This window comes from Rhincodon typus, chromosome 12, assembly GCF_021869965.1.
Source record: "Rhincodon typus isolate 14 chromosome 12, sRhiTyp1.1, whole genome shotgun sequence".
Classification (NCBI taxonomy): domain Eukaryota; kingdom Metazoa; phylum Chordata; class Chondrichthyes; order Orectolobiformes; family Rhincodontidae; genus Rhincodon; species Rhincodon typus.
This window is the reverse complement of record NC_063343.1, coordinates 14187437-14212228: the sequence shown is the minus strand read 5'-3', so window position 1 is coordinate 14212228 and position 24792 is coordinate 14187437. Positions and strand designations below refer to the sequence as shown.

Genomic DNA, 24792 nt, shown 5'->3' with positions numbered 1-24792 from the left:
TCTATCTGGGCATATTTGCATTCAGCATCAGCCAAAGTCTGGGAAGCATATGCTATTGGGCGTTCCTCTCCATTGGGCCGCCAGTGAGCCAACACCCGATACTGTAAGGGGAGGCATTGCGTGTCAGCGCCACCTCTCGCTTTGGATCATAGAGGGCCAACACCTTAGCTACATTTTCCACTTCCCTAAAACTACTTCTTAGCTATGCAACCATTTCCAAGGCTGACCCTATTTCAATAGCCAGTGTAAGAGTGCCAAAATGGAGGACAGGTAATGTCTGAATTTTCCATAATATTTCACTAACGCAAGGAAAGACCCAAGTTTCCCATGCAAGGGATTGGGCATTTATCCGGCTGTGAAAAGTGGATTACTGTTTGTTTAAAATCCCCACAAAGGCAAACCGACCTGTCAGGCTTCAAAATCAATATGACCAGAGCTGCCCATTCTGCAAACTAGACTGGTTTGAGGATTTCAGAGATAGTAGGAACTGCAGATGCTGGAGAATCTGAGATAACAAGGTGTAGAGCTGGATGAACACAGCAGGCCAAGCAGCATCAGAGGAGCAGGAAGGCTGACGTTTAGGGCCTAGACCCTTCTTCGGAAATGCATCGTTATCTCTGGTTTGAGGATTTCTTTGCTCTCCAGCCTCCTGATTTCTACCTCTACTTTTGCCTGCAAGGCAAAAGGTACTAGATGGGCCTTGCAAAATTGTGGAATTGCTTCCTGGTCATCATGTAAAATCACTTTGGCGCCTTTGATAGTCCCAAGCCCTTCCTGAAAGCTCCTGGGTATTTCATTAGGACTTCACTGATGCATCCATTTTCTTACAGAAAAATGTTAGCCAGTCCAGGCGAACCTTTCAACCAATTCCACTCAAGCCTCTTACCACCATCAGCAGTAACTGTACCAACTACTTCTCAAAGGAGACTGGAACTGAAGTAGTACCCTTAAACTACAATAGTTCCTCTGTGTATGTTCTCAGTTTGGCTGAGGTCTTGCGCAAACTTAAGGATTGGAATCCCGAGCAAAACTTGTTAAAGACAGATTCTGCAACCACAGACACAGCTGCACTGGTATCAACCTCCACAGGAACTGAGTGACCATTTAACCAAGCATTAATTTTAAATCAGTTCTGATTTGGATGTCGCAAAGCAATTTAATTGTTCCAACCCACATGACTTTCCAGGGTGTGCACTCTGCTGGGTGCCAGCCTACGAGTTTTCTTACTCAAGTCAGGCCTTGTAGGACTCCTTTGTTGTCTCAAGTCCGCATACTGTCAGCAACTGCAATATCTTGCCGGCCCAGATCCAGAAAAACTTTTTAGCCACTTGGCCAAGACTCTGCTTTGTTGTGGGGTTTCTGCTGTGGGCTGGCCTAGGGTCCCTCTGCTCAGGATATGCCCTGCATGAGGCTCTGCAATTGACTATATTAGAGTGGTGTTCCCCGAGCTCAGTTGGACAGATGAGGGTATCCATTTCCATTGGGAAGTCCTGTAGTTCCCATGATCCACTTGCCATATTTTCTAATGACAAAGCCAGTTGTAGTGCCTTGTTTGCAGTCCAGTTGGGCTTCTGCATGGTTACATCATTAATCCGACATACCAAACAGCCTCCTAGCATCTCATTCAGGGTTAACCCAAAAATCACATGCCCCTGCCAGTCATCTTAACCTCATCAAAAAAAACCAAAATCCCCCCAGTTCCCTAACAGCTGAATAAAGCCAATAGCATCTCACAATTAGTGGTGGTTTGGGGTTGTAATATTCCTTAATGAACTCCATCAACCCTTGCAAGGTTTTAGTGTCTGGTGCCTCTGGGAAAGCTAAGCCCCTTTATAGCCAAAAATGCTGCATACATAAGCAGTCAGAAGGATGACTCATTGCTTTTCATTTGCCTGGAAGATGTATCACATTTATTCCACATATTGGGCCCAGTCTTCAATAGCAGGATTGAACAGGTAAATCTTCCCAAATAAAGACATAATGCCAGAAATGCTTACTCCAACTCTAAGATGACTGTTGCAAGCACACAGTATTTTTTTCCTCATCACCACTGGAATAATTGCAGAGGCCAGTATCTTGTCACCAAGTCACCCTTTATTTACTCATGCATAGTGCACTTGCTGTGGCCAACCAGCTCAGAGTCCATCCCCTGAACTGAGGAGATTGTAAATCCCCTGTTAATATTGGTCAGGCAGGGCTTCCTGATTGGCCTAGGTTAACAACCCTAATCAAGGATATTGTAGTTAACATGATCCACCTGGTTCCAATCCCTACACATTGGTAGGGTAGACTGGAAGAAGCATTTCCCTTTGGTGGGATCAGTGACTGGAGTCATAGATTCAAGGTAAGAAGCAGAATATTTAGAGGAGATGTGAGGAAATACGTTTTTTTATCTAGAGGGTGGTGGAATCTGGAACTTGTTGCCAGTGAGGGTGGTAGAAGCAGGAGCCCTCATAACATTTAAGAAATATTCAGATGTGCACATGTGATGCTAAGGCATACAAAGCTATAGACCAAGTGCTGGAAAATAGAAGTAGAATAGTTTGATGGTTGTTTTGACCAGCAATGCAATGGGCCCAAACGCCTTTTTCTGTGCTGTAGATCTCTACGACTGTATGAACCACGACCACCTGACATCATGCTAGCCCTAATCAGCAGTCCTGCCTGAAAAACAGAACTCACAATTACAACAAGCAAGGTTGCCAACTCTGACTAGATGTGTTTTCCTGGAGGTTTTATCACATGACCTTATGCCTCCCACCATCCACCAATCAAACAGCCTTTTGCTCCTTAATGTTCAGTCTTTCATTAGCTGTTCAACAAAAATTATCTAAGAAAATGAAAAAAAAAATCAATTTTTTTCTCTCACTCTTTATATATTTTGTCCTGGCTAGCTTTAAATAATGTCCATGCATTGTGAATTTCTGGAATCTCCAAGACATAGTCTGGAGAGTTGATAACTTGATTTTGAGCAACAGATGGAATGGACCTGTGACGTTTGTTAAACCTGAATTTTTCTCTATGTATGCATGAAGTCTAGATAGCCACAGTCCAATCATCTTTACAGAAAGAAGTAAGTAACATTTCTCATAGGAACCCTCCTAAGACAAATAGCTAATTCACATAATCAACAAGTCTCCCAACTCTGACTACCCTGAGGAGTTCCTGGAGCTGAGATGAGTGACCTCCAGCAACCACAACCATCTTCCTGCAGAACAGGGAGACTCCAAAAAGTAGAGTTTTTGCCTTGATTCCTATGGATTCCAGTTTTACTAGAGTTCCTTGACACCACATGGTCAAATGCTGCTTTGATACTAAGGGCTGAGACTCTCACCTCACTTCTGGAATTCAGCTCTTTTTTTTCCATGTTTGAACCAAGGCTGTAATGAGGTTAGGAGCAGAGTGGCCCTTGTGGAACCCAAACTGGGTATCGCTGAGCAGCTTGATAGCACTGTTGATGACACCTTCCATCACTTTACTGATGATCAACAGTAGACCGATGGGGCAGTAATTGGCTGCTTTTTTGTGTACAGCCCATACTTGGGCAATTTTCCCACACTGTCAGGTAGATGCCAGTGTTTTAACTGTATTGGAGTACCTTGACTAAATGTGTGGCAAGTCCTGGAGACAAGTTTGTAGGACTAATAAGAACATTGCCAGGGTCCACAATTTTTGCAGTCACCGATAAATCTGTACTTATGATGTCTTCAGCCATTGTTTGATATTCTGTGGAGTGTATAGATGAAGACCAGCAGTTGTGATATTAGGGAATTCTGGAGGAGGCCAAGACTGACCATCTACTTGGCACTTCTGGCTGAAGATTGTTGTAAATGTTTCAGCCTTATCTTTTGCTCCTGGGGTCTTGAGGATGGCGATATTTGAGGAGTTTCTTCTCTAGTGAGTGCTTAATTTCCACCACCATACATATCAGGCTGTGGCAGGCAGCATTCCTTCTAATTTTCTATCTGGCTGAACAGGCTCTCCAAAGTCTGTGCTTGGCAATGACTTCTGGGACCAGAAATTTTAGTTTTCTTTTATTCATTCACAAGATGCCAGTGTCGCTGGCTATTTATTACCCACACCCAATTTCCTAGTGAGCAGTTAAGAGTCAACCACATTGCTGTGTGTCTGGAATCACATGTATGCTTGACCAGATAAGGATGGCAGATTTCTTTCCCTAAAAGAGTGTTAGTGGACCATATAGGTTTTGCTGATGATTGTTTTATGGTCATCTTTAGGCTCCTAATTCAAGATTTTTATTGAATTCAAACTCCACTGTCTGCCATGCCAGGATTCAAGCCCTCAGTTCCCAGAACATTGTCTATAGACTAATTGTATAGCAATAATACCATTAGCGCATTGCCTCCCCATCCACGCTATTCTCTGTGTACCTTGCTGACTAGTACAGTTAAGCCAATCATTTTTAAAAATCATTTCCTCTTTTCAGCATCATTGTGTCTAATTGTCAGTTTGCTTGTTGCTGTCTAATTAACGTTTTTTTTTCTCTCCACTTCATGACCAGTCTTTCTCCAAGTGGCTCACTGCCCCCACGTTTTCAACAAGGTACAGAAATGTTTGTCAGCTTCTCTTTCATTTTTTGCTTAAAATCCTCATTGTCTTGTCAAGAAGTTGATTCCTAGTTTATTCATTGGAGTACTGAGGGAGGGCTGCACAAAAATAGTTCATGTAGTCCTGAGGTGGAAGGCACTGGATAAATGAAAGCTCTTATAAATTTTACAAATGTTAGGATTTAAAAAGGAATTGATTTAAATTGAATATTCAACAATTCTAACATCTATTTAAGATACAGTTCATTCGGGTGTAAACTATTACTGGATCAACAATTGGGGAAATAATTTAGCATCAAGATTTTCAGCAAATACCTGTAGCAATCATTTTATGAGGGGGAAGATTCTTAGGGATTTAATCATGGTAAAAACATAGAATTCTTCAAAAGCAAATCAAAACCAATCACTACAAACAAACCTGCTTCCTTTTTAATGATCATAGAATAGAATTATAGAATCCCTACTGGGTGGAAGCAGGCCATTGGCCCATAGAATCCCTACAGTGCGGAAACAGGCCATTAAGCCCACCAAGTCCACACCAACCCTCCGAAAAGCATCCCACCCAGTTGCATCCCCTTACCCTATCCCTATAACCCTGCATTTCCATGGCTAATCCACCTAACCTACACATCCCTGGACACTATTGGCAATTTAACATGGCCAGTCCACCTAACCTGCACACCTATGGCAGGAAACCAGACCACCTGGCGGAAACCCATGCAGACATGGGGAGAATGTGCAAATTCCACATAGGCAGTTGCTCGAGGCTAGAATCAAAGCCAGGTCCCTGGAGCTGTGAGGCAGCAGTGCTAACCACTGAGCCACCGTGTCGCCCTAAATTATGCTGGTCCCTGCTTAAGAAAATAATAGGCAAAAGATTGGAGCCCACTTTAGCAATTGATTTAAAACAGTAAACATCGGAATGACCACTCAAGTATAGACCTTGATTTATTGTTCCATTGACTCTACGTCTAAAAACCATTCAGAAATTGTAGTTTATGAAGGTCCTCTCTATGCAACAACCTACGTTCACAGAGCTCCTGTATTCAGTCTTTATCCATCAATTCTTTGCTGGCATTGCAACTGAAGACAGAGTCAGGCTCCTTGTGAGCAAGTGGTCAGTCAACGTTGTCATGACAATTATATGAATAAGAACTATTTGGAGGAAGTGTTGGAGATGGAAATATGAGCTAGCAAAGAGTCACCACCGTCTCAGGGTAGCAAGGAGAAGAACAAATGAGTCAGAAATACCACATCATGAGAAGAGCTTCATACAATACCTCAACATTTCCCCGAGATATTGGGAAGATGGACAAATTGCGTATGTAAGGAGGAGGCAGGAAAATGTGAAATAGAGGGCGTCCTCGATTTACAAACATCCAACTTACAAACGCTTGTATTCCTAAGTGCAAACCCAAACAGGGGTGTGAGAGTGGGCGAATATTTCCTGTACTTATGAACAGCTGCATTCCATTGCCCTGCAACTTGCATACAAATAAAATTGCAAACGGGCTGCTGAACAGAACTCGTTTGCAACCCGGGGACTGCCTGTAATGAATTTTAGAAACTGATTCTTGTCAAATGGCCATCACTGGTCATATTGCCATCTCCCCCTCTCTTGCCAGTTGCCTTTGAGAAGGTGGTGGTGAGTTGCTTTCTTGACCTGCTACAGTCCATGTGCTGTAGATACACTCGTTGTGCTGTTAGCAAGGGAGATCAGGTTTAGGAGTGTTTAGGCAGAGGAAAAAGAAGAAACCTTCCACTGATGGGAGGTTTGGTAACCAGAGCGTTCAAATTTATGGTCATAACATAAATTTATATAGAATGTGCAGCAAAAAAAAGACCATTCAGCACATCTGCTTCATGTTGGATGTTTATGCTACACTCCAGCCTCCCTTCACCTTTCTTCATGTCAACGTATCAACATATCCTTCTAATCTGTTCTTCCTTATGTGTTTTCCTAATTTTCCCTTTTTTGCATTTATGTTATTGACCATTGACAGGTATTTCAGAGAGGAGGTGAGGTGAACATTTTTTGACATAGTGAGTCCTTATGATCTGGAATTCATTGTCTAAAAGGATGGTAGGATTTAAAAATGAAAATTGGAGACATGAAGAGGAAAAAGTTACATAGCTATGGGATAAAAATAGGTGCGGTTATTCGAATATTTTGTCAAACAAACAGAACAGGCACTGTGGGGTGAATGGTTTCCTTCTGTATTGTATGATGCCATGAAAAACATATCTGAGCAGTTGTGATTTGCATCAGTTTAATAGTTGTCCTGAAATGTTACCACCGCAGTGAGATCAACTGAATTTGTTTTGTGTACACAGAAACGAAACAAGCTTTTTCAAGAGGTCCAAGTGACCCCAGACCACCTTTGCCTTTACCAGTTAATAAAGGGCGGCCAATTCCGCCAGCACCACAGGAACAGGTAGGGAAACACTACACTATATTAATGGTCATTCTGTTACATTTTTACATCTATTGTATCCACTATTTGTTCCAAATAGCAGCCGTTACCAGCCCTTTATCACCTGCTTCCAGCAGCTGGGTCACCTAAAAAATAATGGCCCAGATCTTATGGTAATCAGAGGGTCAGAGAATGGACATACCTTGAAAGACGCATATCAGGAGCTCTAGCAAGACCCAATGCACTGATGTGAAATATTTCCCAGGAAATTCTAAACATCTGATAAACAATTATCCTGCATTTGGAACCCTCTGTAAAGATCCTAGCTGCTACTCTCAATTTGAGCACAAGGCTTCAGAGGGTTCTGACTGACTTACCCAGATAGTTAGTCGTGAAATATAAGGGAGATTTAAGACTATTTTTAACTCCTGAGAGGCCATTCCAGTGACATGGCCTGACTCTCCACATAAACATGCACCCCTGGCTACTGCACCCAATGTAATGCCACTACCAGACCCTACCACTTCCACAGACCTGACCCTGCTTCAACCTTGGAGACCCCATTACCTATTTGCTACCTTATCCCCTTTACCATCTTCCATTCCACTCCCTAATTGGCTATCCTATGTCCTCGCTCATCTGGAACTTTTCCCCTTCACCCTCTCACCTACCACACTAACACCCTCACTCACTCACCTGTCTCTCCAACCTGGGCTCTATCCTCTCACTTGCCACTCTTACTTCCTATCCACCAGTCTATCCCTCATGCACCCACTACTCTGTCCCCTTCCTCACCCATTTACCACCCTACAATGCCCTTCCTCCCATCCCAGGGCAGTGAAAGGTGCTGTCAAAATTTAACTTCTTCCTTATTTTGTTAAGGAAGTATAAGATAAGTATATCTTCTGATAAACACAACCTGGCAGGGGAGGGTTTCACCCATGGCTTTAACTGGAAGATTTGATCAGTGTTCTGCAAATGCCTCATTTGCCAGTTATTGCTGCCAATGCCGTTTGAGTGGGCGCCACTAGCAATAGTTTCATCAGCAGTGGAGGAGGGAATGGCATTGCTTTCTCCTCCATTGTAAATGACAGTAGTTGCTGCTCACTTACTACATAGGGCACCATTTACATCTGGATCTACACACAGCATGCCACAACTCCATCCTGGGTGTAAGTCTGCAGCATTTAAATGCAGGGAAATAGACCAATAGACCACTTTACTGCTGTTATTGTGTCCTGAGTTGGTCTGTCTGATCATTTTTATAAACTCTCAGTCCCACTGTTAATAGCAAATTTCTCAGTCGGATTCTTGTGTTTCAGGATTTGTCCAGGGAATGGTATGTGAGTGACATTGGTCGATCAGAAGCTGAAGCAGCTCTTCGAAGCATTAATGAGGTAATGAGAGTTCCTGTTCCTTTAAGGAACACAAACTTCAGTCTTAACCATTACTATATATAAAAACACAAAGATCTGAGTCTTAACAGAAATCCTACCCGTTCTCTTCCAAACCAGTCACCATCCTGACTTAGAAGTATATTGCAGTTCCTTCAGTGTCACTGCACCAAAATCCTGGAATTACCTCCTTAACAGCATTGTGGTTTAACCTACAGCACATAGACTGGCAGTGGTTCAAGAAGGCAACTCACCACCACCTTCTCAAGGGCTACAAGAGACAGGCAGTAAAAATTTTGGCCCAGCCAGTGACACCCACATCCCATGAATGAATAACACAAAAGTGACTAAGAGTTATTTTCATCAAATTTAATGAAAGGCTTCTGTCTGAGGCCTAGTGTGTTTTCTCACACGATTGTTCCAAAGTCACCTTATTAACCATGTACTGATGTCATATGGTGCGACCCGCCCATCCCCCAAAAACCCTGCTTCAAAGAATGTGAGCCTGATTCTCTCGCTTGCTGTAATTGGAGGTATTCACCACTGCTGAAATATCCCTGGATCCCCAGTGCCATCTCTTTTTATATTTGTTCATTGGATGTGGACGTTGTTGGCTGGACCAGCATTTGGTGCTCATCCATAATTACAGAGGGCAGTTAGTAGTCATTCACATTGTCGTGGGTCTGGAGTCACATTGTGGCCAGACCATCAGACTTCCTTCCCTCAAGGACATTAATGAAACAGACTTTTTTTTATTACAATTGACAACAGTTTCATGGTTTCTTTTTAATTCCAGGTTTTTGTTGAATTCAGATTCCACCATCTGCCATGAAGGGATTCGAATCCAGAATCCCCAGGCATTACCTGGGTCTCTGGATTAATGGTCCAGCTATAATACCATTTAGGCCATCATCTCCCCTTTAAAAGACTGTGAACTTAATCAATTGCTGAGTTGTCCAGAGCTGTCCTACATGATTAGAGACATTTGCCAAGGACAAGGCAGATAAAGAGAAATTTGTACCCTGCTTTGTGGACAGAGACCTGGGGACTCTGATGGTCTGTGTGGTGCAGAAGAGGGACATCCTCCTTCCCCAGGATCAACAGAGAAGGCCATGATACTAAATCCTGCTAGCCCACCCAGGCCTATGTGTTCTCAATCATCCAGAGGAACATCCAGCAATGCAAAAAGAAGGTTAATGACCTTCTTAGCTCCACCAGGATAAATACCATCATCTTCTCTTTGCTCCCTCACACTACCGGTATCATCCCTACTGTACCCATCTCTCACTAAGATGAGAGTTTCAATTCACTCTTCTCTCACTACTCCTGACAACATTTCCCTCACTAGCTCTTTCAACACTGCTAAACCTGCATGGTATCTGTGCTACCTACGACACCTAATCACTTCCCTACCACCTACATCAGAACTAACAGCTGTGCCATCCACTTTCAATCCCTCCCTCTGTCTTATTGCAGGAGAAAACAGCCCACAACAGGGCAGAAAGAGCCAAGGTGGGTAATAGGATGACCTACATTTGGCTCCTAGCTCTCTGAGGAAGGGTCCTGAACTTGATCTACCATGCTGGGACCCACTGACTAAAGGGTGTCTTCCTGGATTTGACTGACGACTATTCCCCTAAGACTTGAGACATGGCTGTTTGGTTGAATGTGCAGTGTGTTTGCCGCTTATATAGTTGGCACATGGTGTAGTTATGACATTGACATAGCAAGGTACCGTACAGCAACATGTCTACCCAATGACTGACCACTAGTATGACAAGTTGCGTGGCTCTATGTCTGTATTAAAAGCCAAGGCAAGGTGGAGGTGCTATGAGCATCCAAGTAGGCTCAAAGTGAGTGAGCACTCAGAAAGCAGGCCCTGAGAAGCAGCCTGATCCAATCTGAGTTCAGTGCATGTTACTGCATTTATTAGAACAATAGGTGCTAGTGCATTCTAAAATGCAGCACGGAATTACAGAACCACACTGTAAGTGCCAGAGATGTGCGATGAGGGTGCATAGAGACTGGTATATGGCCAATGTCAACATACATGTATAGGGGGGTACGTATGTTCATTGCCCTTGGAGTGTGCCCTGAGATGGTGGTGCCAAGTGTCCAAGATAGAGGTCCAGAGGAGCAGGTGGTGAGCTGGAGTTATTGGTACCTGCTCAGACTTGCATGTCAGGAATTCTCAGCATCTAGTTTCAGTCCAGTGGGTGGGAGAATGGGACTATGCATGTTAATGATGTGAGGTTACGCAGCAATGAAGATGATAATTAGCAATCATCCAGCTTAAAAGGCCTTTCATTACTCACAAGAGAATCTTATTTCAACATCCAGGATTTGGTTGGAAAATATGATATTTTGGTCAAGAAGAGCCTCACTTGACATTTCACTTCATGTTTCCAAGTTTCTCACTATAGCCCACATGTGGTCACAGTCTCAAGATAGGGACCATTTAGGACTGAGATGAGGAAACATTTCTTCACTTAGAGGGTAGTAAACCTGTCAAATTCTCTCCCATAGAAGGCTCTGGAGGCCAAGACACTGAATATATTCACGAAAGAGATAGATAGATCTTTAGATTCTGAAGGCATCAAGGGGTATGGGGAGAAAGTGGGAATATGACATTGAGATCAGCCATGTTCATATTGAATGCAGATTGACTTGAAGGGCTGAATAGTTTTGATATTTCAATGTTTCACACAGATTAAAAATGAGAAGTGAGTCCAATAACAGATACAAGTTACAAGATATACAAGTTAGACCAGGATTGTTTGTTCTGAGTAGATAGTGGATTATTGATAGTTAAGCAGTCAATTTCGAGATTCTTGGCTTTGCAGATTAATACCAGAAGACATAGGAGCAGAAGTGGCATCATAATTGCCCCTTGTTTAAATTTAAAATAGTAATTCTGAATTATCAGACTTGCAACCTTAACTCTGCTTCTCTCTGCACAACTGCTGCCAAATCTGCTAAGTTTCTCCAGAATTCTGTATTTGTTTCAGATTTTGCAGTATTTTTGCCTCTAAGGGTGGCACGATGGCTCAGTGGTTAGCAATGGTGACTCATAGCACCAGGGACATGAGTTTGATTCCAGCCTCAGGCGAGTGTCTATGTGGAGTTTGCATATTCTCACTGTGTCTGTGTGGGTTTCCTCCAGGTGCTCTGGTTTCCTCCCACTCTCCAAAGATGCACATGTTAGGTGGATTGGCCATGCTAAATTGCCCATAGTGTTCAGGGATGCGTAGGCTAGATGGATTAGCCTTGGGAAAAATGCAGTGTTGGAGGGATAGGGTAGAGGTCCGGGTATGATGATCTTCGGAGGGGCTGTGTGGACTTGATGGGCCAAATGACCACTCTGTAGGGATTCTATGAATAAATTCAGCTGATTTGTCCATTAATCTCATTAGTCTGTGCAGATTGCTGTCCTTTTCCCTTGAATTGCAAAAGTGATTTAATTTCAGAAGTACTTCATTGGCTGTGAAGTGCATTGAGATATCCTAAGGTTGTGAATTATGCTCTAAAAATCCAACTGACTCATTCCAGACCAGCACCAGGGAGGATACCAGAGTAATGAATACCCTTTATCTTGTTCAAAAAAAGCGAATGTTCTGTTGCAGTTTACACTAGCTCAGTCTTGTGACATTATGCATGTCGTTCATGCACTCTGTTTTTCAGGATGGTACTTTCTTAGTGAGAGACAGCTCACGTAGAAACAATGAGCAGCCTTATGTCCTGATGGTACTGTTTGGATACAAAGTATACAACATTCCAATCCGTTATCAAGAGGCTACGGATGTGTTCTTGTTGGGAACGGGACTGAGAGGAAAGGAAGTGAGTTGCACAGTTTCTTTTGTTCTCAGCATGCTATTCAGTAATCTGATTAATTTTTAATCTTCATGACTACTAATGTGAGCCCTGCACATATTTCTTCATCAAATATCTACCTGATTCCCAATTGAAAGTCATAATTGAATCAACTTTGTCCTATTTCAAGTACATTCCAATTCATAACATCTCATTGTGTAAAACATTTTCCTCATCTCTTCACCGACAATTTGTGCCCCCAGTTACTGATCTTCCAGCTGCTGGAAATAGATTCTCCATGGCAAAGCTTCAGCCAGAGTTGACGAACCAATCAATCAGCACCCTGTGTCACTGTTATATAAATTGTTGTGATTGTTTGAAGTTTGGCATTCTTACAAACTGTCCTGATCAGTGTGAAACCAAAGCTGCAGCATCATGTTTCTCTTTTCAGTACTTTAAAAGAGATTCTGTCTATAAACTCCATTTAAAAATGCTCTCAGTTTTGAATATTTCGATTAAATCTTCGCCCTATCTTTCTCTGCAAACAACTACAGCTTTTCTTGATGAAGGGTTTCACCCAAAACATTGACTTTCCTGCTCCAGATGCTGTCTGACCTGCTGTGCTTTTCCAGCTCCTCATTTATTGACTACAACTTTTCCACTCTGGCAATATATCTGAAACCCCTCATCACCAGTACCATTTCTACAAATCTTTGCATCCTTTCCGAAGTGTGCCCAGAGAGGGAGACAGTAGTCCAATTGAGACCTAACAAGTGACTTATTAGGATTAAAGATTAAAACACAAGGCCACTCAAATCCAACTTAGTTTCCAAGTTTTTTTTTGTTACAATGCAGATGTAACAATCAAATGTTTTAATTCTTTCCACAGAACTTCAGGTCAGTGACAGAGATTATTGAGTACCACTCACAAACACCACTTCTACTGATTGATGGTAAAGATCCTAGCGGAGTGCACAGGAATCAATGTGTGCTAACATATCCAGCAGGCCGATAAATACTGCGACTTGCTTTAGATGGACCTGAATTACAGGCAACTTGAAGTACAGCCAAGCAGTGAACCTGTCAGCTCCTTTTATAGGGGAATCTGTATAGTCTCACTTGTGTGTCCCTTGATGTGCTCTGTATTATATTGTGTTCAAAATGTGACAAAGCCTTTCTTATTACTTTCCCAATGGCTGGTTAGCAGTATATTGATGATGGCATTCACCCCTTTTAAGATTAGATATTGGTCTCCAAACGGAAACTCCTAACAGGCCTGCTATCAGATTTCTCCCTTCAAACACACTGACCCTCCTCTCCTACTGAACACACTGACCCCCTTCCCATCAACACACTGAACACCCCCAACCAAACACACTGACCCCTCACACTGAACACACTGACCCCCGTGAACACACTAACCCCCACTACATACACTGACCCCCCCCCCCCAAAACACAATAACTCTCCTAAAGACACGGTACCCCACTCCGAACACACTGAACCCCCACCCCGAGCACTCTGATCCCACACCAAACATTCTGAGCAGCCCCCATTGAAATACAGTGAAGCCTCCTGAACACACCGTGCACATGCCGCCCCCCTGCCCCCCCCCCCCCCCCAGAAAACACTGTGCACCTCCTCTCCTGGAATACAACTGACCTCTCTGAACACACTGAGCACCCCTCTCCCCAAACACATTGCCCCCTTGAACACACTGCCCTTTTCCCCCAACTCCTGAACATACTTCTCTCTGGACAGCATGAACTGGGTTGGCAGGTAGTAGTTGGGAGTGTGACATCTACTTCATGAGCATATAAACCACAGCAGATAGGCTAAGACAACATTTACCTGGCTGAATGCTTACCTTTAACATTTGCCTTGTCATTTTATTGTCAAAAGTCCAACCGTGCAGATCTCACTTTTATAAATCAGGGTTAACAAGAATGTCGCAATAAATAGAGCCTCTCAGCATCTCAATACCAAACACAAAGGCATTTCAGCACAACTAGTTTCATTTATTGTGATGGATAGTAAAAAATCATTTCCAATTTACACATTGCACTATAAAAGAATATTGCTTCAATTATCAATGTGCAGAATGTCATAGGGCAAACTGAGGGTCAACTCTAGGTCGCTGGGGTCGGCCTGAAATACAGATTACAAACAGACATTTGATAAAACCTGTCACAATGGCTCACATTTCAATTCATCAAACAACAAACGTGTTTTTTAAAACTTGCAAAACAATAATTGTATCAACCTTTCTCCCCTGATGTTATAATAATTGCAGTTGTCTATTATTCAGAATATTACACAAGGTTGGACTGCTAGATCATTGTTGTATACAAAATAATTCTGAGAATTATAATAAAGAACAATTTACTGTATTTCTGTTGCCCTATGGATTTCCTCAATATTGATATTCTATGAAGCTACAAAAACAGGACAATGAGGTAAATTAATTCTTGATCTTCACTGTCCCAGACTGGCTGAGGTTACCACAAAGGACTCTCCTTCTCAGCCTGTCCCCTCATCTGTGGCATGGTGACCTCCAGGTTAAACCATTACCAATGATCTCGCTCTCTATAAGAGAGCAGCGCTATAGTCTGGTAGGACAATTGCAACCTTACCTTTACAATACAAGAATGCTATAATTTATAACGTTCATATAAAACATGGTATAGTTTTGTTTCTTAGGCACCTTTTTTTTTCAAATTCATTGATGGGATGTGGGTGTTGTTGGCTGGGTCAGTGTTTATTTCCCATCTCTAGTTGCCCTTGAGAAGGTGAGGTCAGTTCCCTCCCACAGTAGTCCATGTGCTATAAGTAGATCTACAATGCCATTAGTGAGGGTATTCCAGAATTTTGACCCAGAGACACTCAAGGAATAGGAATATATTTCAAGTATAGATGGTGAGGGGCTTAGAGGGGAGATTGCAGCTGGTGGTGTTCCCATGTATCTACTGCCCTTGTCCTTCTAGATGGTAGAAATTATGGGTTTGGAAGGTGCTGTCCAAGGAGCCTTGGTGAATTTCTGCAGTGCATCTTGAAGATGACACATACTGCTCCCATTGAATGCTAACAGTAAACGGAGTGGATGAGGCGCCAGTTGAAGGGGCTGCTATGTCCTGAATGGTGTTAAGTTTCTTGAGTATTGTTGGAGCTGCACTCATCCAGGCAACTGGGGACTATTCCGTCACACTCCTGACTAATGTCTTATAGATTGCAGCCAGACTTTGGGGAGTCAGGCAGTGAGTTCCTCCTGTAGTATCCATAGCCTCTGACCTGCTCTTCTAGCCACAACATTTATATGACTAGTCCAGTTCAATTTCTGGTCAGTGGCAATCCCCAGGATGGTAATAGAGGATGATTCAGTGATTGCAATACCACTGAACATTGATGGATGATGGTTAGATTTTCTGTTTTTGGAGGTGATCATTGTTGACACTTGTGTGCACAAATGTTACTTGGCCATTTAGGAGATGAAGGTTTTGCTGCATGTGAACATGGACTGCTTCAATATCTGAGGATTTGTGAATGGCGCTGAAAATTGGGTGTAGTCATCAGCAGACATCTCCTAATAATGGAGGGAAGGTCATTGATGAAGCAGCTGAAGATGGTTGGGCCTAGGACACTACTCTGAGAAAATCCTACAGATATTACTGACCTCCAACAACTACAACTATCTTCCGATGTACTGGGAACGACAGGAGTGATTCGTGACAATTCTGTTAAATGCAACTTGGCAGCTTCAAAGTACTCTGGAGGAGCTTACCTAGACTCATCTGAATAGGGATGCAGACTTGTCCTGATGGACTGCTTGTTGCACAGCCTGGCCATCTTGCTGCCTTTACCAGCATCTGTCATGTGAGAAACTGAAAAACATTAAGTCAAAGAAGATGAGGATTGCAAGTGTGGAGCAGATCATGACATTGAGAAACCAGGAAGGAAGATTTCAGAGTGGACAGCCACTTCCAACCAGATTATTCTTGAGTAACGCTGGTCACCTCCCCATTCACCAGCTGTTCCAGACTTCTGACTTACCTTCTATCATTGACAATCACATTGTGCTAATAATAATAATGTAACAATATAAACCACCTGAGAATGCATATTCCAGTCATATAAATTAAATGATTACATAATGTATACAAAGATCACTTCTCCATGTCAATTTTGTCTGTGGTTTTGCTTATTTTAGTATCTCTATGCATTTTCTGTTTTTATTTAAGGTTTACAGATTCTATCTAAAACTGTGATTATAGGGGTAGGAGGTTTTTGCTTGTAATATGCAATTCTGTAAATAAATAAAGAAGTGTAAAAAGATTAATTCAAATGTGTTGCTTCCCTAGCTGGTTTTCTGGAATAAACAAGGCTTTAGTAACCTACTGATTGATTGCTGGAATGTCATGATATCCTTTAACAAAGTCCTTTGAACAGAGATAACTAGAGCCTTGTTGCAGTACCATGTACCATCATCCATATGAATATGGCCACAATGCACCTGTCCCTTTTATACAGTAACATGAGCCATATGATGTCAGTTCCACTCATGATGAGTAAAGTTAATGAACAGCACAGGCAGTATTGGCTGCGAGCAGTAATCATTTGGAAAAGAAAACAGCAGAAATGTCACTGAGCTAATCATGACTATTTTCAGAGACAATCCAAATTCTCTGCTGTGCTTGACAGTACAATATTAACTTCCTGTTGAAGTAAATTGAAAAATATGGTAAAGAATCATCTCCAAGATACTTTAGATGTGTCTGGTTGTGGTTATGGGATCCCACATCCCCTGTGGGCTCGAATTGTACAGTAGACATTTACTATATAATTCTACAAAACACCACCCTCTTGTGTAATATTCCAAACCAGATTAGATCACAGAGAGAGAAGTATTGAATGAGTGTTTTGATGTAGGGTCAACATTACCATTTTATTTATACATAGTAAAATTATATTTTTATGATCCCAGCTAATGGTAATACCGGAAACATCAGAAGCCAGAATGGAACCAGGCAGGTCAGAAGTTTAATTTCGGCCAATTTACATGAAGCCAAAAATGTCTTTTAACAAAAGAACACAAGGTTATTGCACAAACATAATAAAAAGCTAGATATATGTAAGATACTTTACAAAGATCTTTACAAACAACAACAAAAAGTTTCATAAAACAAAGAACTGCAGATGCTGGATATCTGAAACAAAAACAGAAATTGCTGGCAAAACTCAGCAGGTTTGGCAGCAGCTTTAGGAAGAAAGCGGAGTTTTGAGTTACCTGTCAATTTCGCTGACTCTTCATCAGTAGTAAAAGTTTCAACCTGCTTCACACCAATATCTTCTAAAGTTTCTCAATCCCAGAGAAATATCACTTCTCTCTCAACTCTTTCATTTCTTCCCTAACATGACTCTTTCCAGTGATCCTTCTTGAACTGGTGGCCTAACCTCTAAGCTTAGAGACTTAACAAACTAAAAGCCTTCTTCTAGGGTAGCTTCTTCTGAGCTGAAAACTTATCTTCTAACTTGAACTCCTAATTCTTCTCAACTGAAGTCAAACTAAAACTACTGACCTTTGGTCTGTTTTCTCTCTGTCATAAACTTACGAGTATAGACATTCCATTAATTAACAAGACAAATATCCTGCTAGGCACTTTACTGAATCACATTTTTTGGAAATGATGTGTTTATTCCAAGTGACTTTCTGGCCTTTTAAGAATACAGTTACTATCATGAAATCATCTGCCTTTGTTTGAAAAAAAAATGAAATTTCCAAATGATATTAACCTTTAAAATATCTTTATCAATAATGTAGGTTAAGACTCCACCCCTGCTTCAAGGTTGTTGGAGAAAACCATCTCCTAGTTGTTAATGTGAGCTTGCATCAATCAAGTGATCTCAATCATGAATATGCATTGTCACATCAACCCTTTACTCTGCAGTTTTTTTTATTTCAGCTCCATCATCCACTTTGGAGCCAGTTCTTTTAGGATGAATTAGAAATTCTTTCATATAGATTTTTTTAGAAACTTCCTGAAATTATGGTATCAATCATTGGGCTCACTGGGTAAAACCCTTGTCTCTAGACAAGGGTTGGGTCTGGGTGAGATGCTCTGAGGGTTGGTGTGAATCGTTGAGCCAAAGGGCCTGTTTCCCACTGTAGGGATTTTATGAACTATGATCTATGATCTATGAGTGTCAATGCTGTAGATTAAAGAAGTCCCGCTCTAGAGACTAAAGCACATGATTCAGGCTGGTGCTCCACAGCAGCACAGATGGTCAGGCTACTCTGTCAGAAATAGTCTTTCAATGAAATGTTAAACTGAAGTTCCATCTGTCCTCACAAGTAGACCTAAAAGATCACTTCAAATTATTTAAAAGAAGAGCAAGAGGGTTCTCCTGGATCAATATTTACTCCTTCACCATCACAACAAAAACAGCTTACGTGTATTTAACATATTGCTTCTGGTACAAGTTAGCTGTGTGCACATTGGCTGCCTTGTTTACTACATCACAACATTCTCTGCACCTCAAATAACATTTCATTGGCTGTTAGGTACTCTGGGATATCGTGTGATGATGGGGAGGTGCTATATAAATGGAACATTCCTGTGTCTGTGCATTAATGATGTGATTGTTATTAGTAGTCATAGCTCAGATGGCTAAATGTATAGGATTTAAATTATATTGATAGTATTAGTTCAGTTCCTCTACTAGCTAGAGATTGCTTTATAAGGTGCTTGGTTCTGAAAATGTTCACATTAAGGAGTGCATTAACCCAATGTCACATGAATGTTGGTGGGAAGAACAGCTCTGGATCTCAAAGGAAGCAGACCTACCATTCACTTGGAGACAATATGGTCTGTAGACACTGGAAGCCAGAGTCAATAGATGTGAAGCTGGCAAAGCACAGCAGATCAGAAAGCACTGGAGGAGTAGGAAAGCCAATGTTTTGGGCTGAAACCCTTTGTCAGGACTGGAGAGGGTGAGGGGGGTGAGAGAAGTAAATAGAGGGAGGAGAGTGGGGCTGGAGCAAGGTTAGGTGAGATGGTGATAAGTGGATGCTAGTAGTAGGTTATTGTGATTGGTCAGTGGGAAAGGTGGAGCGGATACAAGTAGGAAGATGGACAGGATGGGTCAGGTCAGGGAGATGAGGAGGAGTAGGAGGGCTGGACATGGGATAAGGCTATGGGTGGGGGGGATTTTGAAGCTGGTGAAGTCAATATTGAGGCCTTTAGGCTGTAAGCACCCAAGGTGAAATAACAGGTGTTGTTGCTCCAGTTTATGTTTAGCCTCACTCTGACAGTGGAGGAGGCCAAGGATGGACATGTTGCCAGGGGAGTGGGATGGGAGGTTAAAGTGGATGGCATCTGGAAGGTCAAGTTGGTTGGTGTGCGCAGAGCACAGATGGTTCGCGAGCTGGTCCCCAAGTCTGTGTTGTGGTCTCCTCTATTTCAGGAGACCAATCGGAAGCAATGGATGCAATAGATCAGGTTGGATGAAGTGTAGGTGGATGTCTGCCAGATCTGGAAGGATTGTTTAAGGCCTTGGACGGAGGTGAGAGGGGAGATGTAGGGATAGGTGTTGCACTTCTTGCAGTTGCAGGGAAAAGCACTGGGTATGGTAGAAAAGTTGTTGGGGAGTGTAGAGCTGATGAGGGAGTCGCGGAATGAGTGGTCCCTGCAGAAAGCAAACAGGGCTGGGGAAGGAAATATTGTTTTGGTGGTGGGGTCTGATTTGTAGGAGGTAATGTTGGAGGATGATGTATTTGATTCGGAAATTGGTGGGGTGGTATGTGAGGACTAAGGGGACTGTATCCTTTTTGTTGGGGTGAGGGAGTTTCAGGGCAAAAGTGCAGAAAATGGAGGAGATGCAGTTGAGGGCATCTGTAATTACAGGAGAGGAAATTCTGGTCCCTGTAGTAGGAGGATTTTTTTTTATATATAGAATCCCTGCAGTGTGAAAACAGGCCCTCCGGCCCAACAAGTCTACACTGACCCTCAGACCCATTCCTCTATAACCCACCTAATCTACACATCCCTGAACACTTGGGCAATTTAGCATGGCCAATCCACCTAACCTGCACATCTTTGGATTGTGGGAGGAAACCCATGCATACACGGGGAGAATGTACAAACTCCACACAGTCGCCCGAGGGTGGAATCAAACCCGGGTCCCTGCTGCTGTGAGGCAGCAGTGCTAACCACTGAGCCACCGTGTCACCAGGATGTCCTGGAGTAAAACACCTTATCCTGGGAGCAGATGCAGTGGAGTTGGAGGAATTGAGAGTATGGGGTAGCATTTTTACAGGAGGGTGGGTGAGAGGAGGTGTAGTCAAGGTAGCTGTGGGTGTCACTGGGTTTGAATTGGATGTCAGTGGTGAGTTGGTTCCCGGAGATAGAAACAGAGAAGTCCAGGAAGGGGATGGAGGTGTCAGAAATGGTCCAGGTGAATTTGAGGGTGGGGTGAATGTGTGGTTGAAGTTGATGAACTGCTCAAGCTCCTTGTGGGAACACGAGGCAGCACCAGTGCAGTCGTCAATATAGAAGAGAAAGAGGTGAGGGTATGGTGCTGGTGTAGTTGTGAAAGGGGGACTGTTCCATGAATCCTAGAAAGGCAGGCATAGCTCGAGTCCATGCAGGTGCCTTTGGCTACTACTTTGGTTTGTAGGGAGTGGGAGGAATCAAAGGAAAATTTGAGGGTGAAGACCAGTTCTGCCAAGCGAATGAGAATGTCTGTTGAAGGGATTGGTTGGGCCTATGGGAGAGGAAGAAACAGAGGGCTTTTAGGCCCTCTGTAAAGGGGAATACAGGTGTAAATGGACTGTATGTCCATGGTGAAGCTGAGTTGTTGTGGGCTGGGGAATTGAAAGTTTTGGAAAAGGTGGAGGGTGTAGGTAGTGTCAAAAATGTAGGTAGGGAGTTACTGGACCAAAGGGGAAAGAAGTGAGTCAAGGTAAGCAGAGATAAGTTCAGTTGGGCAGGAGCAGGTAGAAACAATGGGTCAAGAGAGGCAGTCGGGTTTATGGATTGTGGGAAGGATATAGAAGCGGATAGTGCAGGGTTGGAGAACTGTCAGGTTAGAGGCTTTGGATGGGAGATCTAAAGTGATGAGATTGTTGATGGTCAGGGAGATGATGGCTTGGTGATCAGAGGTGGGTCATGATCGAGGAGACGGTAGGAGGAGGTGTTAGAATTGGCATCTGGCCTCAGTGATGTCGAGGTCAGTACGCCATACCGCCATTGCACACCTGCGCACCATCCCCCCCACCCACCCACTCCCCTCCCACCCCAACCACTACCTTGCCAGCAGGTTTAATAGTGAGGTGGAGATGGAGTTGGAGTGAAGGGAGTGGAGGACAGTGTATTCTGATGTGGAAAGGTTGGATTAAGCGAGAGGGGTGGAGAGATCCAAGCAATTGATGCCACGGCGGCAGTCTGGGATGAAGAGGTAAAGGGAGGACTGGAGGCCGGGAGGGGTCCTCCAGGAGGATGGAGTCCACTGGAGGCAGGAGAAGGGGTCATTAGAGGGTGGGTTGGATTCCCGTTCAAAGAAATAGGCGCAGAGATGGTGGAAAAAGAGCTCAATATCATGACGTGCGTGGAATTCTTTTACGTGTGGGCACAGGGGAATGAAGGTGAGCCCTTTGCTGGGGACTGACCATTCAGCCTCAGTGAGGGGGAGGTCAGGGGGGATAGGGAATACCTGGCAAGGCTTGGGGCTGGGGCTGAGTTTAGAACTGGGGCCAGGAGCTGGGGTGGAGACTTTCACAGGAGTGTGTGTGTGCGCTGACATGGTCACATGAGCAGAAGCAAAAGTAGCCCGGTCATCAATGATGTTGTGATTTATGTGGTTTTCTCCATCAGCAGAAGCGGCAGTCACACAATCTATCGGAGTGGTTGGAGCACCTGCGTGGTCAATGGCACCAGGCTGATCCTGGAGAAGGCTGGAGACCAGGTCAGGATACTGAATGGTTGAGGAAGTCTGTGCCTGGAGTTAAGGACGAGAGTTTGGCCACTTACGGTCTTTGACGTCCAATGGAGTGGAGAAAAAGCACTTGAGGGTGTGGATCCTTCTGAGAGCAAAGAACAGTAGATGTCCTCTGCAGGTCTGGGAGAGAGCTGGGACAAGGCTGACTGCACAGAGAGAAGGTGTTGATGCATGGCTGAGTGTATTGAGCTGAGAATCCGCAGCAAGAATCATTTCTGGAGGTACTGTAGGTAACAATTGTCACAGTTGGGTCCAAATTGTGAAGGCCTGAAAGTTTATTTGGAGTCCATGCGGGATGAGCCAGCTGCATAGACAGGCACTGAGGAAGGAGACATGGCTGTGGTAGCAAGATTTCTTCAGAATGTGGCTGAAGAGGTTCAGGGCAGACGAGATAACTGGGAGTTGCAGGAGGAGAGAGACTCAGAGCTATCTTCGGAGGAGGGAGGAAAATTTCTTCAAGGTGGGCATCCTTAGAGACTTCGCAGTGTTAGTTATCAGTGACTTGGAAACAGTAAGGACTGCAGATGCTGAAAGCCAGTCATTAGATGTGAAGCTGGAAAGCACAGCAGGTCAGACCTACCATCCAGATCTCCTCAAAGACTTAGTGACAATGCCCATCATACCAATGTAACTTGTATCTCATCGCTGTCGTGCAATAAGCTAGGTCTTGTTTAACACAAGAGGCTCTTCATCAAGTGATTTTCCTTGACCCTGTAGAACCCAACCTTAAAGGAAGCTAGTTGCAAAAAAATCTACCTACGGTGACCAAGAGTCTAGCTGAGTTCATATAACGGTGAGCAGTGATGAGAATCCATCATATAACATGGCACCAGCAATAGATAACATTTCATCTTAAAATGTGGTGAGCAGATGTGCAGTTTGGAATCCAATTCAGTTGCACTACTTGCATGGGTAATCTGCAGTCAAATTTAAGTGAACGCAAGAGGTTTTTAAGTCATAGCTTTCAGAGAGGTACTGATGGGCAGTCAGCAGGAAGGAAAGCTGACCATTTGAAAAGCCTGCAGAAGAGCAAATCATGGTAAAATTCAACAAACCTTGCCTACAATCAATGCTGAAACTATTTCAGTCCTGGTGAGAAAAGCACAGAAGCTGCATGGAACAGGAATATTAGACAAGTTAAGACAGTTAATGATTGCATTGAGTACCATGAACTGCCAGAGCGAGTTGAAGTTCAGTTGGGCAGCAAATGGTAGGAAAGTTAAATTCTCTGGACAAGAGAAATTGCAAAAAAAAACGCATGCAGTTTACAGGCTGAGAAAGCTGGGAATTGAACAAAGTACTTAAACCTCAGACCAAGCCTCGTCACCATTGCAGGCAGGCAGCACACATACAAGAAAAGAAACCTAGGGTCACAGATGTAATTTAAACCAAGGCTACAACACCAAGAGCAGCGTGAAGCCTGAATAAGACCACATGACGTAGGAGCAGAAGGAGGTCATTCAATCAATCAAGACTGCTCCGCCATGTAATGAGATTATGGCTGATCTAATAATCGTCAAAACCAGCTTTCTGTCTTTTCCATGTAACCTTTGCCTTCCAGATTAAAAATCTGTCCATCTCAGCCTTGACTATACTAAACAACCCTACCTTGACAGCTCTCTGTGATAAAGAATTTCACAGATAATTCGAGCAACAAGGGCACAATTTATAAGCCTAAGCAGGCAATGTCTAATAACAGAAGAAGAAGATAAGGAGACAATTCAGGCAACAGTAAGAATGGGTAATCAATAATTGAAACCACAGTAAAGGTGGGAAGAACTTGTTAAAGTTTGCAGACTAGGGATTCATAATGAAGCCATTAATGACAATCTTTAATCACATTATTTCTTTATGGTTTTAATAGTTATGTTGCGGACACTGAATTATCCAGGGAAAGCCATTGGGAGAACAGGATTCATCTTTAAAATTGCAGCAATAGGATGAATTCTGTAAAACCATTAAAATGGATGGGAATTGTGCAAAAGTTGGGATGATAGCTGACATCACAACTCACCTAACAAAGATATCTTTGACAAAGTCCTACAAAGTTTTTGACAATGGCTTTAAGCTCAGAATATATAATATTCTTGAAAGAACAAGGTTTTACAGAAGAGTTCAGCATCCAGGGTAGTCTATAGATAAATGTCATTAATTATCTCTACCGATTAAGGGAGAAATGCGACTATGGAGTTTTGAGATCAGAAGTCACGAAAGACAGAATTGTTGTTTGAATTATCAATAACTATTTGTCAGACTTAGTATAGTGCAATGAAGACATAACTTTGGAGATAGCCTTTCAGATAATGAGTGAAACTGATGCCCAGATGCAACAAAGATCAATCCTAAGTCAAAAACCTTGTCACAGGAGATCAATAGGATGCATTCAAATGGTAAGATACAACACAAACTGTGCCTAGCTATTTAAAAAAAAATGCTATATCTGTAAAACAACAGGTCATTTTCAGAAGATGTGCAGAAGTAGTACACAGTTACACAGCAGAGAAAAATTGAATAGCTAATCACAGATGATCGTGAGGTAGACCAACCTACAATAGAAGAGGAATTGAATGTATTCTTAGAAGAAGTTGATGATCAAAACCAATCATTTATGTCAAT

At 42.9% G+C, this 24792-nt stretch overlaps 1 protein-coding gene across 1 annotated transcript in view; it reads left to right on the top strand.

The window, feature by feature from the left end:
- LOC109912924 (lymphocyte cytosolic protein 2-like) overlaps positions 1-14576 on the top strand; it is a 143075-nt gene extending 128499 nt beyond the window's left edge. The window contains exons 18-22 of the mRNA XM_048604024.1: positions 4523-4563; positions 6903-7003; positions 8305-8379; positions 12058-12213; positions 13076-14576. Of these exons, the coding sequence (XP_048459981.1) occupies positions 4523-4563; positions 6903-7003; positions 8305-8379; positions 12058-12213; positions 13076-13201 (499 nt within the window). The 3' untranslated portion in view covers positions 13202-14576. The remainder of the gene's footprint in view (positions 1-4522; positions 4564-6902; positions 7004-8304; positions 8380-12057; positions 12214-13075) is intronic.
- The last annotated feature ends 10216 nt before the right edge of the window (positions 14577-24792 follow it).